Source organism: Acomys russatus, chromosome 5 (assembly GCF_903995435.1).
Source record: "Acomys russatus chromosome 5, mAcoRus1.1, whole genome shotgun sequence".
Classification (NCBI taxonomy): domain Eukaryota; kingdom Metazoa; phylum Chordata; class Mammalia; order Rodentia; family Muridae; genus Acomys; species Acomys russatus.
In genome coordinates this window covers 74,265,382-74,280,904 of record NC_067141.1, presented here as the reverse complement: position 1 = coordinate 74,280,904, position 15,523 = coordinate 74,265,382, and the positions used below count along the sequence as shown (strand labels likewise).

At 44.6% G+C, this 15,523-nt stretch overlaps 1 protein-coding gene across 4 annotated transcripts in view; it reads right to left on the bottom strand.

Annotated features, from left to right (window-relative positions):
* Vti1a (vesicle transport through interaction with t-SNAREs 1A) overlaps window positions 1-15,523 on the bottom strand; it is a 320,246-nt gene that overhangs the window by 126,948 nt on the left and 177,775 nt on the right. For 2 of the 4 annotated variants that reach the window (XM_051146794.1, XM_051146795.1), the window contains 2 exons: window positions 3,597-3,667; window positions 2,349-2,421 (listed from right to left, as the gene is read on the bottom strand). In XM_051146794.1, coding sequence (XP_051002751.1) covers window positions 2,356-2,421; window positions 3,597-3,667 — 137 coding nt within the window. In that variant the 3' untranslated portion in view covers window positions 2,349-2,355. The remainder of the gene's footprint in view (window positions 1-2,348; window positions 2,422-3,596; window positions 3,668-15,523) is intronic. The other 2 variants (XM_051146792.1, XM_051146793.1) reach the window with 1 other exon arrangement.

Here is a 15,523-nt window from a genome sequence, read left to right as displayed (position 1 = left end):
ACAGAGCTCAAGGCCCTACTCTCCCTCCAGTCAGAAGCACCTTGGCCAAGCAATGTGACATGCAGCATTAGTGTGAACAAGGGGCACACAATGTGGCCTCTTCTGCAATGCACCTCAGTGCTGGGAAGTGAATGCCAGGCGAACAAAGCATCAGTCAGGGTCTTAACTAAGAGACTGGGGTACACAAAGGAGCACTGTCCCCATAACTTCAAAGACTCACTTTTTAGGAAATAAATCCCAAATAATGAAGTAGCTGGCAAAATGTTTGCATTTCCTCAAGCAGAAAATCAACTGTCCGACATGTGGGACAGTAATTAGAAACAAAACCCTAACCCACTACTATGCTTTTGGTTCCCAAACTCTGAGTTTTAGCGTTCACTGAAAATGCTTTTCTTGGTGTCTTGGCAGATACTGACATGCCAGCTGTGTCTAGGGAACCCCCTGCCCTACACGAAACACCACAGGACCCCAGAGCATCTCTGGCTCAGGCACAGCATGGTGATGTCCACGTGGGGGACGTTTATTTTTGTTCCTCCTCTAGAGAGCGGCTCTTGGCTTTCCTAATGCAGTTAGGATTAACTGTAGGGTAAATAGCTGATATGCAGGATATCTGCTATGTGAGTCCCCAAAGGTGCCATGACCCATAAGTTGAAAACCACTGCTCCAGACACCTCCTCAAAGAGGCGGGTCAGGAGAGAGCTAAATTCACCTACAAAGGGAAGCCCAAGCAGACTGCATCTGAGTCATTTTCCTCAGCAGACTTGGGAAGGCAGCTTGGGAGTGTGATTCCCATGCAGAAAGACCAAAGGCTGCAGAGGTTGCTTGTGTTTTCACCCTCTCGAAATGACTTGCAAATTTATTCAAACACAATATAAAAGGATATTCTATCTGTTGAGATAACTGTCTGCAGTGTCCTGTACTAAGTGTGAGGTACATCAAGCAGAAACGTGGGCAGAAGCACATGGGTCTAGAAAGCCATAAATCCTTATTTGAATCTGCCAACCTGAAAGCCACGAAAAGCCGGAATAAACTATTTTCCCTAAATGCTACATCTGATTAAGCCATACTATCAAGTGACAGCTGAACTTTAACATTAATATGATATTATTTAAATAACCACATGATTTTTTTTTTACACTAAAAATGATGAATGATTTCTGGACAGCTCAATCGACAAAAAGCAGGAGGACTCTTTAATGAGCTTTGACAAGATGGAGACAGATGCCGAATGCTCGTCACAGCTCAGATCGCAGGGGCCTCCCAGGGAAGCAGGCACGGCATGGCAGCCCTGCTTTATTTTTGCTGTCTTCAGCCACTGACACACTCCTTCGGTTGCTAATGCTCCTCTCTTTGGACTTTGAGTCTTTCTCAGGTCATGTATGTATTGCTCCTGAGCAGAGACCCTACAGGTGTTTGTCTCTGAGTTGGAAGACAGTGCCCCCAGGGAAGGGAAGGGGCTCACCACTGATGGGGTCACAGAGAAATCACATCAGCCCCGGCATGGAACAATTATACACTCACCTGGTTCTTACAGGATAAACCTTTAACACAGCAAGTGTAGCATCCGCACATGGCTGTGCATGGCTGCATAAGTGGAGAGGGCTTTAGCTGTCTTAAACAGTTGTCCAAAAAGAAGAGTTTGTTTTTCTAGGGTCACTCTCAACACGCCTCACTCATAAGGCACTCACAGCTCCACGCTCACGTGATCATGGTAGACGATGGATGATCTTTTTACTTTGTAGAGCATTAGTGTAAAACAGGTAACTACAAAACAGACCTAGAATATGACCCATCTTTATTCATTTACCTTTTTATGTTCTTCCAAGTATATTCCATCAATCAGAGCTTAGTCACACATGCAGTACTTAAAAGATTTGTTGAGGGCACATATGATGAGTTCAGATTACTCGGATAACTGTGACATTCTTATAAATGTATGAACATGAGGTCACAGTGTTGCAAAGCAGCCTTCTTCTCAGCAATGAAACAAGGCCAAGCCAGCACCCAGTGTTCTCTGGATGATGGCAGGCCTGCACTCCCTCCGTCAGAAGCACGAGAAGTCAGTGTGCTCCTGCCATGGGCCTTCCTCAGGCATTAAAAAATATTTCTTATCTAACCCTAATTTTTTCCATAGCTTGAGGTAGGCCCCCTAGCTCAAGCCTTGTCTCTAATCTAAGTTACACATTTTGGGTCTCTGACAAAAAAGGGTTAAAATCAATGCTCTATTGTTTCAAAAGGGTATTAATACAGCCTAGGAGAAGAGAGCAGAAGCGCAGCAGCCTGGGAAATGCCCCAATCCAATGAGACAAAAATACAGTTAAAAAGAGAAACAGAAGATCACTCCCTACCTGGCTCTTACCTTCGCAACATCCCCGTCAGAATCCTGGAGCTTTTCCCCAAGTTTGCATCTGTTTCCCGAAGCTAAATGGGAAACACATGTGGAAACAAAGAAATCAGAAGTGAACATCAGGACTTGATGGTCCTAGAGCTCCGGAACAGCATCGGATCCCACCAGAGAGCAGCCCAGCGGCACCACGCCTACATGCAAGCACACAGCATCCCAGCAGCACCACGCCTACATGCAAGCACACTGCAGCCCAGCGGCACCACGCCTACATGCAAGCACACAGCAGCCCAGCGGCACCACGCCTACATGCAAGCACTCAGCAGCCCAGCAGCACCACGCCTACATGCAAGCACACAGCAGCCCAGCGGCACCACGCCTACATGCAAGCACACAGCAGCCCAGCGGCACCACGCCTACATGCAAGCACACAGCAGCCCAGCGGCACCACGCCTACATGCAAGCACACAGCAGCCCAGCGGCACCACGCCTACATGCAAGCACACTGCAGCCCAGCGGCACCACGCCTACATGCAAGCACTCAGCAGCCCAGCGGCACCACGCCTACATGCAAGCACTCAGCAGCCCAGCGGCACCACGCCTACATGCAAGCACACAGCAGCCCAGCGGCACCACGCCTACATGCAAGCACACAGCAGCCCAGCGGCACCACGCCTACATGCAAGCACATAGGAGCCCAGGGGCACCACGCGTACATGCAAGCAGACTCAGTTCTTAGGTTCAGAGAGCGGCACGAGGGGTTCCAGGAACTCTAAAATGGATACTTGAACTGGATATAAAAACCGATGTTTCATAGGCAGGCAGGGTGTAACATCCGTGTGGTAATTAATCTTTAATATATGACTATGCAAGGTCTTAAAAATATAGATTGAAATGAAACGAAGTTGAGAAAGGATAAGGGTCAGTATTTTCATCATCTTTATTCTGAAAGATTGACACACTGTAAAATCTCCCTCAGTGGCCTTCTTTCCTTAGTCATGGAGTTAATTAATTTTTACCCGGGGGCGTTCTGAGATGAGGAGAGAGCCAGCTGCTTTTCCCTCATCTCAAGCTCTTGTGTTCTCTTCCTACACTTGGCGCTTGCTGGCCATGGCCATTCTCACACACACATACTTATGGCTATGCTGTTACTGTCTGTGTCCATCGCAGCAGCGGACACAAGGCAACGTAAGTTCTTATCCTGTGTCTTTTCATTTGTGAACATGTAGATGATGAAATGATTCATACTCACTCGATCACGTGCTCGTTGTATCTTCTCTCTGTCATGGCTCAGGTTTTCCAACATCTCTTGGCCGATTTGCTCTACGAGTAGAAAATGTAAGGAATGGTAACTTGGGGTGCATGCAGAGCACTCTGTACCCCGAGAAATACGAAAATGACCATGGGTACAGAACCAAGATGAAAGTGGTGCGCCTTACATATAAGTTTTGATTAATGCATTGAAAATTACAAGCAGTTTTTGATAACTTTACCTATCTTGCCGATAACTGGATTCAATTTAAAATCCAATGACTGTGGCCAGCGTGATGGCAACAATGATTTACTGGTGCTGTGACTTGTCCAAAGTCACTCCAGTAAATTCCCAGCAAGATGGAGAGCCTAGGTGTACGACGAATGACTTCATCACCCTGGAGTGCAGCCTTTGATCTGAATGCACGGAATCCTCAATTATCTACTGTGCTTACTAGGAGGGAGACCATCCTGTGCTCCAGTCTCCTGGAGACATGAGCTCTGCCATGGTCTATGAGCTGCTGAGGCAGTTCAGCTTGGAAATACTGAGACTACTCTGCAGCACCATGAGTCCCATGAACACCATACTGCTGACTGCCATGAGGGATCCCTGTCACGGTGATCTCATTTGCTTGGCACTTGGCAGCCTGACCTCTGACTACAGACATTTTACAAGACACTAAGTGTGACCCACTCCCGCATATACACAACTGCTTTGACTGATTTTTTTTCCCGCCCCATTCGTTACCACCAGGATGTGCCTATCCCACAAAAGAAGAACCTTGAACTGCCTTTGTTAGGATTGGGCACCATAAAAATGGTCACATACACCTCTGTACATATACCCTTGACATGTTCGCAACTCTGAGAATGCCTTCCCAGCCCACAAATTTTCCACAGAAAGCACTTCTTCTTAGGTGTATTTCAAATCTTTATCATTGACCTCATACAGTTTATCCTTAAAGTACAAATGTGTAACATACATGGCTCCTATCAGACACATCACAATAGCAAAGATGGTGAAGGAAGAAACCACATTTGAACCTCTTTCACCCTGGTTTTGCATAGAAACAACTAGAAATACTCAATTTTTCCATACTGTTTCTATTACTTTAGATCCCTTTACTCATTAAAATATAGCAATCTCATAATTAATTTATAACAATGTATAATATGTATGAGCACCACAAAGTCATTATTTCAAGAAAACACTATTACTTCCTATAAAAATAGAGTACATTATAATTCATGGTTTTAAACAAATGGAAAAGAGATTACTGATACTATGTCTAATATCTCAGCTAGTATTTAAGGGGGAAAAATGAAGAAATGAAAGAGTGAGATAGAGAAAAATGAATGAAGTCACAGCAAGGCTTAAGGTCCTCGCTTTCGTGCCCTCCCAGAGAAGGCAGCGCTGGAAAGCAGATGTGGAGCCTCATGCCTATCAGGTTGGTTCACCAGGGGAATGCTCCACTCTGAACTCATCTGTAGTCCTCGACTCAAGAGCTCAGTGGAGTAAGAAGTCAAGAGCAGGCTGTTCTTGGAGCTCCTTGCTTCCTAGGTGGGGCGTGACTCAGCAGCATTAGCATCAGCCTCATACGGCAGGAGAGTGGATACTTAATGTGGCCCTAGTCATTTTTGTTGGGAATAAAACCCTTCATTTCTTAGGTGCTATCTTATATTTTATTATGCTAATAAAGAAAATCCCAAGAAGATTTATTATAAATGATCAGTTTATGGATGAAAAAACATACAAAGAAAGTAAAACCTGTATGTCAAACAAAGCAAATCAGAGGAGACTGCTTTTAAAACAGTCATTGGTCAGATAGTATTATATATTTAGGGATTATTTAATTAAAAGTATACAATGGTTGGTCTGGCTTTTCTTGAATAATTTAAGATAAAAGCACTCATCAAAAACATCAGTAAAGCATTCAGGAGGCCTAGAGAGATGGCGCAGTGGTTATGGCACTGCCTGTCCTCCCAGACAGTCAGTTTCCAGCACCCACATGGCAGTCCCAGGGATCTGAGGGCACCAGGCGTGCATGTGGTGAACAGACACCCACACAGACAAAACACCCACACATAAAATAAAGCTAATAAATATTATTTGAAAGAAAGCTCACAGACTTGAAACAATGGCAACTGTGACATGCCATGTCTACAGTTTTTAGTGCCTTAAATATTCTTGTGGTCTTTTCCAGGAATAGCTGCAATCAGTTAGGATGCAGTTTGAGAGAGGCACATTTTATAAATAGCATCGCCCTGACCATTAAGCATCGTCTTGAGGTTAGGAAACAATGAGGAGCACACAACAAAGCTGATTTTTGTGTGTTGCAGCTCTGCATGTCACCGTGACATGACGAATGACTCCTTGGAAGGAGGACTTCCTTCCTGTCCTTCCCAACCTCGCCACAGAGGTCCTGGGAGTCATCCTGGGGAGAACACACAGAACGGATTGTTTTTACACTTACACAGACTCAGCCATGGCCTCGGTCCACAGCCCTTTCTTTACAGCGGGCACACTTGCTGTGGGCCTCTGAGTAGCACTGCATCTCCTCTTTATGCTTTTGCATAGAGTGCACAATAGGCATTCAAGGCTTTCCTGCCTCTGAACGGAAGTCAGAAGGAAACAGGTAACCACAAATCTGGAGAGACACTTCCTTTGCTTGGTACCCACTGTGGATAAGATGCAGGCTGAGGAGTGAAGATCTTAGAGGCCATCATGTCTCTTCATTCATAAAATAACAACATTTAACAAGTTGTATACAGTCATCGTGAGGCAAATACAAGTGAGCCTTTAAAAGAAACTAGACCTGCATTTCAGAAGTGAATGGATTCAAATACTCCCTATGAAAAGTTAGGTACAACCTAAGCTTACATCATGTTACAAATATAGCTGAAGAAAATGATGCGTCAAATCTAATTCAGCACAAAATGTTCCATTTGATAAATTCAAAATATATATTTTTAAGTTTTCGCCATTATGCTATGAGCAGTGCACTCTCCACAAGGTACTGATTACTCCCCTGCACAACTGTACTTAACTTTCTTTTTACATCCTTTGTTAAGGATGTGGTTTCCAGAAAATTATTTTTAAAAGTGAAGGAAGCCAGTTGAGTCTTCTTTAAACTGCCAAGAGGAGACAGGGCTATTTCCTAACACCTGAAAACCCCATTAGCAATGCAGGAGCAGGTGAAAGGCACCGCAATGGTCCAGCTGCTGCTTGCATCTGGGGCATGGATGAAGCACAGAGATGTTCAGCAGGGCTGTCCAGGAGCTATTCCAGAACACGTGCTCCGGGACTGCAGGGCAGCAGCAACCGTACAGATGAGGAGCGCAGATTTGTACCAACAATCTGCATTCTGGACATGGTGACCCAGGGAACTTCTGTCCACTGAGACTAACGGGGAGAAAGCAGGCTGATGTGGGAAGCGGTTCTGACAACCTTCCCAGACCTGTCTCTCTGCCGTGTGGAATGTGTTCTTGGACAATGGGTCTGGTATTGCACCACAGACTTAAGGGGTGCTCTCAGTACTGACAAATCTTTTGAGTTCTCGACACAGGGAGGGTTTTTTTTTTTTTTTGGGTTGGTTTTTTATGTTTTAAACAATCTCTCTTCACCTGAAACTTAGGACATGTGAGGGTCTTCTGCTTCTACTACAGGGGAGGAAGTACACAAAGGACCACTTCTGTGGAAACAAGAAAAACCCAGGCAAAATAACTGCTAAACTTTTGAGGGAGGACAAGTACCCGAGATGCAAAGAGGCACTTCACAAGTAAGTCTCCTACATAGGGTGAGTGCTTAGTGTGAGGACTGCCTGCTACAGACAGGAGGGAGACCAGGCTCATGACATGACTGTACAGGCTTACAGGGAGCAGTGCAGTCTAGCTGAGCACTACGCTTCAGTGTGGCTTGCTCTGATGGTTTTCCCTCAGTGTCGATATGCACCAATGAAGAGGCAATGGAGGAAAGTCCGACTGGAGAGAATTCCCACACAGTCCTACGCATCCTTATGTTGCTTGTATTCAACACACTGTCAGAGGCAAGTCTGTCTCAGTGTGGCCACAGCACATCCGAAACTGAAACTGTTACAGATTAACCCATGCTCAGATCAAAGGCTAAGCTGTTTGTTTGTTTTAAAATTGAGGCAGAGTGGTGGTATGTGGCCTCATACTGAAGTTCACCTATCCTATCTGAGCCACTGAGGGCTGTGAATACAGGTGGGTACGCAGTGCCTGGAGAGACTTTTCTCTGAGGCGGCATCAGCATCAGCTGGGTACTCAGTGGCTATAGATGGAGCCAGTCTGACCAGAGTCAGCTCAGCAGGACCGCAGCTTGACTCCTGGAAGACTCTGTGCCACGGCCCAGGCTCACCAATCGCGGTGCTGTGAGAGGTGAACAGACCCACTAGCTCACAGTCAGAACCCACACCACTTCATGTACAAGACAAGCAAAAGGCAGGAAAGAAAAGAGAATAGTTTAAAAAAAAAAAAAAAAGAAAGAAAGAAAGAAAAATGAAAAAGCACCCATCATGGATACAAGCAGACTTTAGGCAGCAGGGTTATCGGACAGTTTTGGAGGTAGTGGGTTAAGACTTGGGTTTTCATGAGATAACAGGAGATTCCAAGGAGGGAAATGGAATTCCAGAAGGCAAGAAACAGCTTCTGAGACTAATTGAGTAGAGGACGAATGGAGGTGCTTGAGTAGGAAAAAAGAATCTTGACGCTGGGTTACCAGAAATGATCCAAACTGAGTGAGAGAAACACACAGCATAACATCAATACTGTCATTAGATTGCTAGAAGAGGCCTCTATATATGCTATCAGAGGTTTCTGTGCACACCATTAGAGGCTCTGTACATGTCATTAGGGGCCTCTGTATACATCATTAGGGGTAGCTTCCAAAAAGGAGATTAGAGAAAATGAGAGAAATAAAAAATAGTTGAAGAACAGCCCAAACTTCCCAACTTGCATTTAAAAATCAACTAAAGACCAATGAAATTGAACTATAAAAACCATGACTAGTTGTAGTCATTTCTCATGACTAAAGAGAAATAAAGATAGGTGGAGGGAACACACACAGCACACACACACACACACACACACACACACACACACACACACACACAAACACACACACACACTCCCTATTTAGGAGGCAACCCAGAAGAATGAAGGTTAAATTTTTGTCATAAAAAATAAAGACAACAGAACAACATTCCAAAGTTCTGAAAGGGGGGGAAAAATCACTCCAGCAGTCTCCCTCTAGCGGAAAGGCCTTTCAAAAGTAAAGTGAGGCGTCTGTCGTGTGTGCGTGTGCACATGCGTGTGCTCAGGCATGGCAGGAGGTGGGCTGCAGTGTGTTCTTCACTTGTTGTCGGCTGTCCTGTTTGACACAGGGTCTCTCATTGACTCTTGGGGGTTTGCAAGTTGGCTACACTGTCTGCTGGCCACCAAGTCCCGGGCTCTCCTGTCTTTACCCCCCTAGCAAGAAGACTCCAGGTGTCTGGCACAGTGTCCACTCCTGTGTGGGGACTGGGGACTGATCTCAGTCCCTTCAGTAGCTGGGACATCTCCCTCCCTTCTAAACAGGTTTGTTTTTCTTCCTTCCTTCCCCATTCCATCTCTCTTCCATTTTTGGAGACAGTGTCTCACTGTGTAGCCCTGGCTAGCCTCGGACTCACTGTGTAGAGTAAATCTTGAATTTACAGAGATTTGCCTAATTCTGCCTTCTCAAATAAACTGGTTTTCTGACAGCCGAAGAAGTAGGAAAACTATCCCCCAGAAGGAAGTGATGGAAATTGCTAGAGAAAGTTCTTCAGGCCAAACAAAAGTGATTCCAGATGGAAACGGGGATGTGCAGAAAGGAATGACGGGCCCTAGAAGTGGGAAATCTGTATGTAAACATAAAATATTTTTCCTATTATATTCTTCAAAAATAATGAACTGTTGAAAATAAAAATGAGGGCATAAAAGCATATGTAGAGATAACATATGCAAACGTCAAGCCAACAAGGCAGAGAGGCAAGGAAAAGCCCTCGGGTCCTAAGCCTGCGAAGCAAAGGACTTGGAATGGAGCTGCACTTGTACTGATCTTGCTTCTGTGTCCAGCCCCTTTCCAGCCCTCACCCCTAAATGACACAGCATGACAAGCACCCCCACAGCACTCATGCTGTACCAAGGGCATAAGCAACACAGAGATGGCCCTTGTGTTGGATACGTGAGCAATGGACCATATTCTATATCCCACATGGGCAGCCATAGACTGGGTGTCTGTGAGGGTCCTGGAAAGAATGCCTGCGGACCCCAGAAAACAAAGGTGTGGCTAGGCTGCCTAGGGACTCTTAGGTTTTGTATTAAATCTAATTTAGGGATGGAAATTGCAGTCCTGGTGCTTCATAGTCTAATACAGAAATGGACAGGCAAATGTCCAGGGATGATATAAACTGATTCAGTTAAGTAAAAATTCAGTTCCTCAGTGGCATTAGCCATGTTTCACGTGCTCAAAGGCTACAGGTGCACAGTGACTACCATGCTACTGAATGGTAGCAGCATGGATACTCCCCTCGTTACACTGACCTCCCACTGCCCGCTGGCTTTAACGCCTACTCCAAAAGAGAGAAATATTTCACTTGAGGTTTACATTAGGGAAAACACTTCTCTGAGAGCAGTTGCCTTCGAAGTAAAATTAGAGTCCGACTGGATGATCTGGCTCTAAAACATTAGGATGCAACAGTGCTACACACAAGGCCTGTTTCTTGGCACAGCATGTAAGCAACAGAACAAGTCAGGGCCACAGGTGCATGATGCATGCCCAGAGAAACAGCATGTATGTTCTAGGCTCATGTGTGCATGTATGTGCACGTGCACATGTGCATATTTTAAGGCAACTATGTTTGAACATTCCCTCCACAGCTGAATGTGTGTTCTATTTTGCTTTAGGATGATCACATCTATCAGTAAGCAATTAAAAAAAATCATTAGTGTTACTTTTATCAAAGTCATAGTAGCAGAACTTCCTCTTAGTTAGTGGTTTCCTGCAGATAATTAACAGACACTAATCCCAGGGCCCAGAGACATCAGTCAGTGGAGCTGTGTTCCTGGTAACTGTGCTCTGCACCTAGCAGGTACTATGTAAATGGAGGCTGTTAAACAGAAGCAGGAATGCTAATCACAACTCCATTCAGAAATAAGAGTGAATGCCCTCCATTCTGTGACCCGAGCCAGGACAGCAGGACGGGGCGCTCCTTCTTCTCGCAATTCAATAAAGGACATAAAAGGCAGGAGACGAGGGCAGAGGCCTGAATGGGAAACTGACAAAACATGCCAAGGGCTTACATGTGGAATTCACCCAACATGTGTTGACTCGGCGTGTTCAGTGTCATCCAGCTGTCCAGGGTGAATGAAGCACTCATTCTCAAAACAAAAAAAAAAAAAAAAAAAAAAAAAACAAAAACCCAATATAACAACAAAAACACCCTAAAGCATGGCAAAAGTACCGACAATTGACTGCAAAGTAATTAGAAAGCCCTTTTAGAAACCATTATGGGCTGAGTCAATCATTTCTATACTCCAGTGAGCCCTGAACACAGTTCTGCCACTGCTTATATCTTACTCCAACCATCTGCTTACTCAAAAGTCACTGTCTGGCTAGTAAGCATCTTCTTTCTAAATCAATCACCATCATAAGCATTTGTCAACTGATTGGCATCAACAATGAACTAAAAATAAATCTCTCTGTGCACACCTGCATGCATGTGCATGTGTGTGAGTTTATGTGTGTGAATGAGCATACGTGTCCCACAGCAAGTATGCAGAGGTCGGAGGATGACCTCAGGTGTCAGTTCTCACAGTTCACTTTGTTTGAAACAGGGTCTCGTTTGCCACAGTGTATGTCAGGCCAGCTAGTCCACGAACGTGAGGATGTTCCCATCCGGTCTCACTGCAAGAATGCTGGGATTGCTCATGCACACAGCCAGTCGGCCAGTCATGGCTTTATGTGGGTCCAGGAGATCTGGACTCCAGTCAAGGCCTGAGTACTTTCTCTGCTGAGCCGTCTCCCTCAGGACCTCCATCTATAACACCGTGGCTCCATGTTTACCGACAGACACAAGTTAGGACTGGGTAACGATGCCCCGACAGAGGTGTCTGGTCATGTGCAGCTTGCCAGCTTCTCCCTAGCCCACTTCATCCTTCTGTGCTCCCCACTTGGCTAGGGGGATCTGGAGGTTGTGTCATTTCCCACTGCACCTGAAAGCTCCTTTCGAAACAAGGCTGCCTCTTACTCTCTTGGTGTAGGTGGGATCACAGAAGGCAAGCCAAGGCATGCAGGGGCTCAGGAAAGTTCTGTTTGCAAATTTGTAACATATCCAAGGCATCTTCTATACATTTATAACACAGTCACAGATATGTTAGAAAAACGCATCCTGCAAAGTAATTGTACAGATGAGCATAGGAGATGGAGATGAGGGTGCGTGCGTGCATGCGTGCGTACGTGTGTGTGTGTGTGTGTGTGTGTGTGTGTGTGTGCGTGCACGTGTGTGCACGCACGCGGAGATCACCCCGATCAGTGCTAATTACAGATGGGGTTGCAAACATAGCCCAAGTCTCTGACTGCTGGATCAGTGAGCTTTGCAGTTAAAAATAAAGAAAACATCAGAAGTCTTCTATTTAAATTTCGTTACAGTCTAACATGCAACAAAAGCACTGTCAGTGTCCAAGACAAGCCTTTGCGGCAACCTCAGCAACAGAGGTATGGGGCCAGCCAGCGTCTCTAGGACTTAGGCACTGCCGTAAAAGAATTACTGCAAGTTACTGACAAATATGAACTTTCTGTTTCCTGCAGATTATACAACAAACCAACCTCTAGGAAGGAATAAGATTCGTACTTTAACTTTTTGAAGTGAACATATTTTTGTTCTTTTACAAAAAAGGAATGGATTCTTGTTCAGGCAAAACCAACTACAGTGGAGACTCACCCTTCTAGCAGCCTATCTGTCATGGCAGGTGACAGGGCAGCGGGGATCAGGGGGAGATGGCTTAGTGAGGAAAGCGCTTGTTCTGCACACATGAGGATGTCCTGAGCTCTCCAATACCAGGGTAAAAAGCTGGGCATGGCAGCACACAGCTATGACCACTGAAAAGCCTTGCTGCCAGCCAATGGAGTTAATATGACAAGTTCCAGGTTCCTTGAGAAACCCTGTCTCGAAAAATAAGACAAATGGGAAAGTAATTGAAGAAGACAGCAGACATGGACCGTCCACGAGTGCCATGTGTGTGTGTTAAGTATTTGAGTATTTATCAGGTCTTCCAGCTGTAGGCTTAGAGGTGGCGTGCTGGATCATGTGGCAGATCAGTGTTTAACATTTGGAGGAGGTGCAAAATTATTTGTGTTACAGATGTATCATCTTATACTGCGACCCGCCACACACAGGAAGCCCAATGCTCTCTTTGGGTCTCGGCAAAGATTTGATTCCACTGCAGCCTAGGGAAAGGAATGAGGTGCTGCACTGTACTTGCCCTGTAGGTGCATTTGACAGGAATGCTCCTCACGGGGCTGGCTGAGCACCTTCATATGTGATTACTGGCCATTCGTAGGTCTTACATCTATGTGATTAGGGAGCTGGGTGGTCTTCTGATTAATGAGTGATATGAGTTACTTATATCCTAGAGCTAGACCCTTACCAAATGTGCAACATGTGAACACTCTCTCCTGCGGTTGTCTCTCCAGTCCGATTAGTCTGTATTTCCTTTATTTGTTATTTCATTCTGGGTGTCATATCTAAGGACTCATTGCAACATATGGCTTTCAAGATTTCTCTCTTCATCTCAGAGTTTCACAGTTTAGTTTATAGTCACTTTATGTGGTGACCCATGTTGGCCTTACATAGGGAGTCACAGGTATATTTTTGATTTTACAAAACATTTACAGCTCAACTGGAAGTTACTTTATATGGCATATTACATATCTAGACACAGCTATAATGCATGTTTATTGTGCAAAATAATACTTTAAAATATAGTCTTTATTTTTTACTCCAACTGGACAAATGTTTACATAGATTTAGAAATTAAAATTTGCACAGAAATCAAGCAGATATTCAGATTAAAACAATAAGAAGCATGTGTGTACTAAACAAATGATAGCTTGATAAGCTTATCAAGCCTGCAGAAGTACAAGGCCATGGATGCAGCAGACAGTACATCTTATTAGTCATGTTGCTGAAATCCAGCATTAAGAAACAAAAAGTATTGACCTATAGAATGGTAAACATTGAAGAAATACCAAGCAGAACATCATGTCAGACAAAGAAGAGGAAACTGAAGATGTTAAAAGACTGACATTAAATGTGGCTTAGAAATTAGACAAACAATTAATGTTTGAAAACAAAAATTATAGGGATGAATCAGTTTCTTTAACTTTCCAACAAGGCATTATTTCTTCTAAGAACAAGGTCAACAAATATATACCATATAAGCTATTGCTCCTTAATTTCAAATGCCTGGCAGACATCACCAATAAATCACAGTACCCTGGAACAAACTCCTTAAGATGCTCCAGACAATAGACTTCAGTTGAGCACAACTGCCCCTGAGGACAGGACTTATTTGCTAATCTGGATCTACAGCACCTGGTATCTCATCTCAGTTGACAACAGGAACTTGACAATTGCTAATTCCATCAAATCTTTGTTTCTTAGCATCCAAGGAATGCCCTCACCTTGGATGTTCTACATCTACTTGTTTCATCAGTCTGAGAAGGCTGAAGTTTGAAGGTCACAGGAGAGGGCCTCACCTGGTCCTGCGCAGCTGCAGTGTTGCACAAACCTTACTACAGGTTGACTAAATCAAGAGTCTAGAGGCCAACTCTTTGCTGTGGCTGTCTGCCTCCATTCCTCAACAGTCTCTAGCTCATCACGTGTGGCTCCCATGCAGACATCTCTCCGAGTCATTGGTACTCTTCTCTCCGAGTCACTGGTACTGGGAGATGGCTCAGTCAGTAAAGTGCCTACTGTGCTAGTACAAGGAGCTGAGTTCAGATCCCAGCACGCTCACAGAAACAGGGGTGCATCTAGGTCTGTACTGGGCAGATATTTACCTAGACTATGAGGTTGCAGAGGTGGTCTGTGGAGACAGGCAGGTCCCCTGAGCTCCCTTCACAGCCATTTTCCTCCACTCAGTGAGCTCTGGTTTCAGTCTGGACTAATAGAGCAGATAGCAACTGAGGAGGGCAACCACATTCAATGATGGTTAACCTTCCTCCACCATACCACACCACACCACACCTGTGCACACACAAATACACAGACACACATACATGAAACATAGGTAAAAAGAAACTAGGAAACAAGGAGTGATTTCATATTGTATTCAAGTTACTTTTAAAGAGCGAGATTCACAATTTTTAGGCTGTCTCATTCAAAGCTACCACCTTCCTGCCCCTTGCTAGTTAAAGACACATTTGATCCTATGGGGAGCAATCCCTTTGTACACCCGAGCAATGTGAGCCAGATGACCCCCCCACACTCTTCCTGGCCTGAGTCCTTGGGATCTGAATGAGCAGTCTGGTCCTTAGTGTTCAACGCTCCGCTCTAGCCCATACAGCTGCTCCCCTCCCCTGTCATTCCTGCTACACAACACACATGTGCTCACTGCACACACTCAAAACCACACGAACTCCCTTGAACTTACTTCTTTGCTCCTGTCCACTGTCCTTGGTTATTTATCTATTTATTTCTGTTTTGGATATACTCATTGGACTTTTTTTTTTAATAGGACACATCAAGCTTCTTATTTTGAAGATTACACATCATGCATAGATCCACCAAAAATAAATAAATAAATAAATAAAATAAATGAAAGTGGCCAGACAGTAAAAAATATACTCTGGGTTCCTATTCACAATTTCTAATTCAGTAGGTTTGG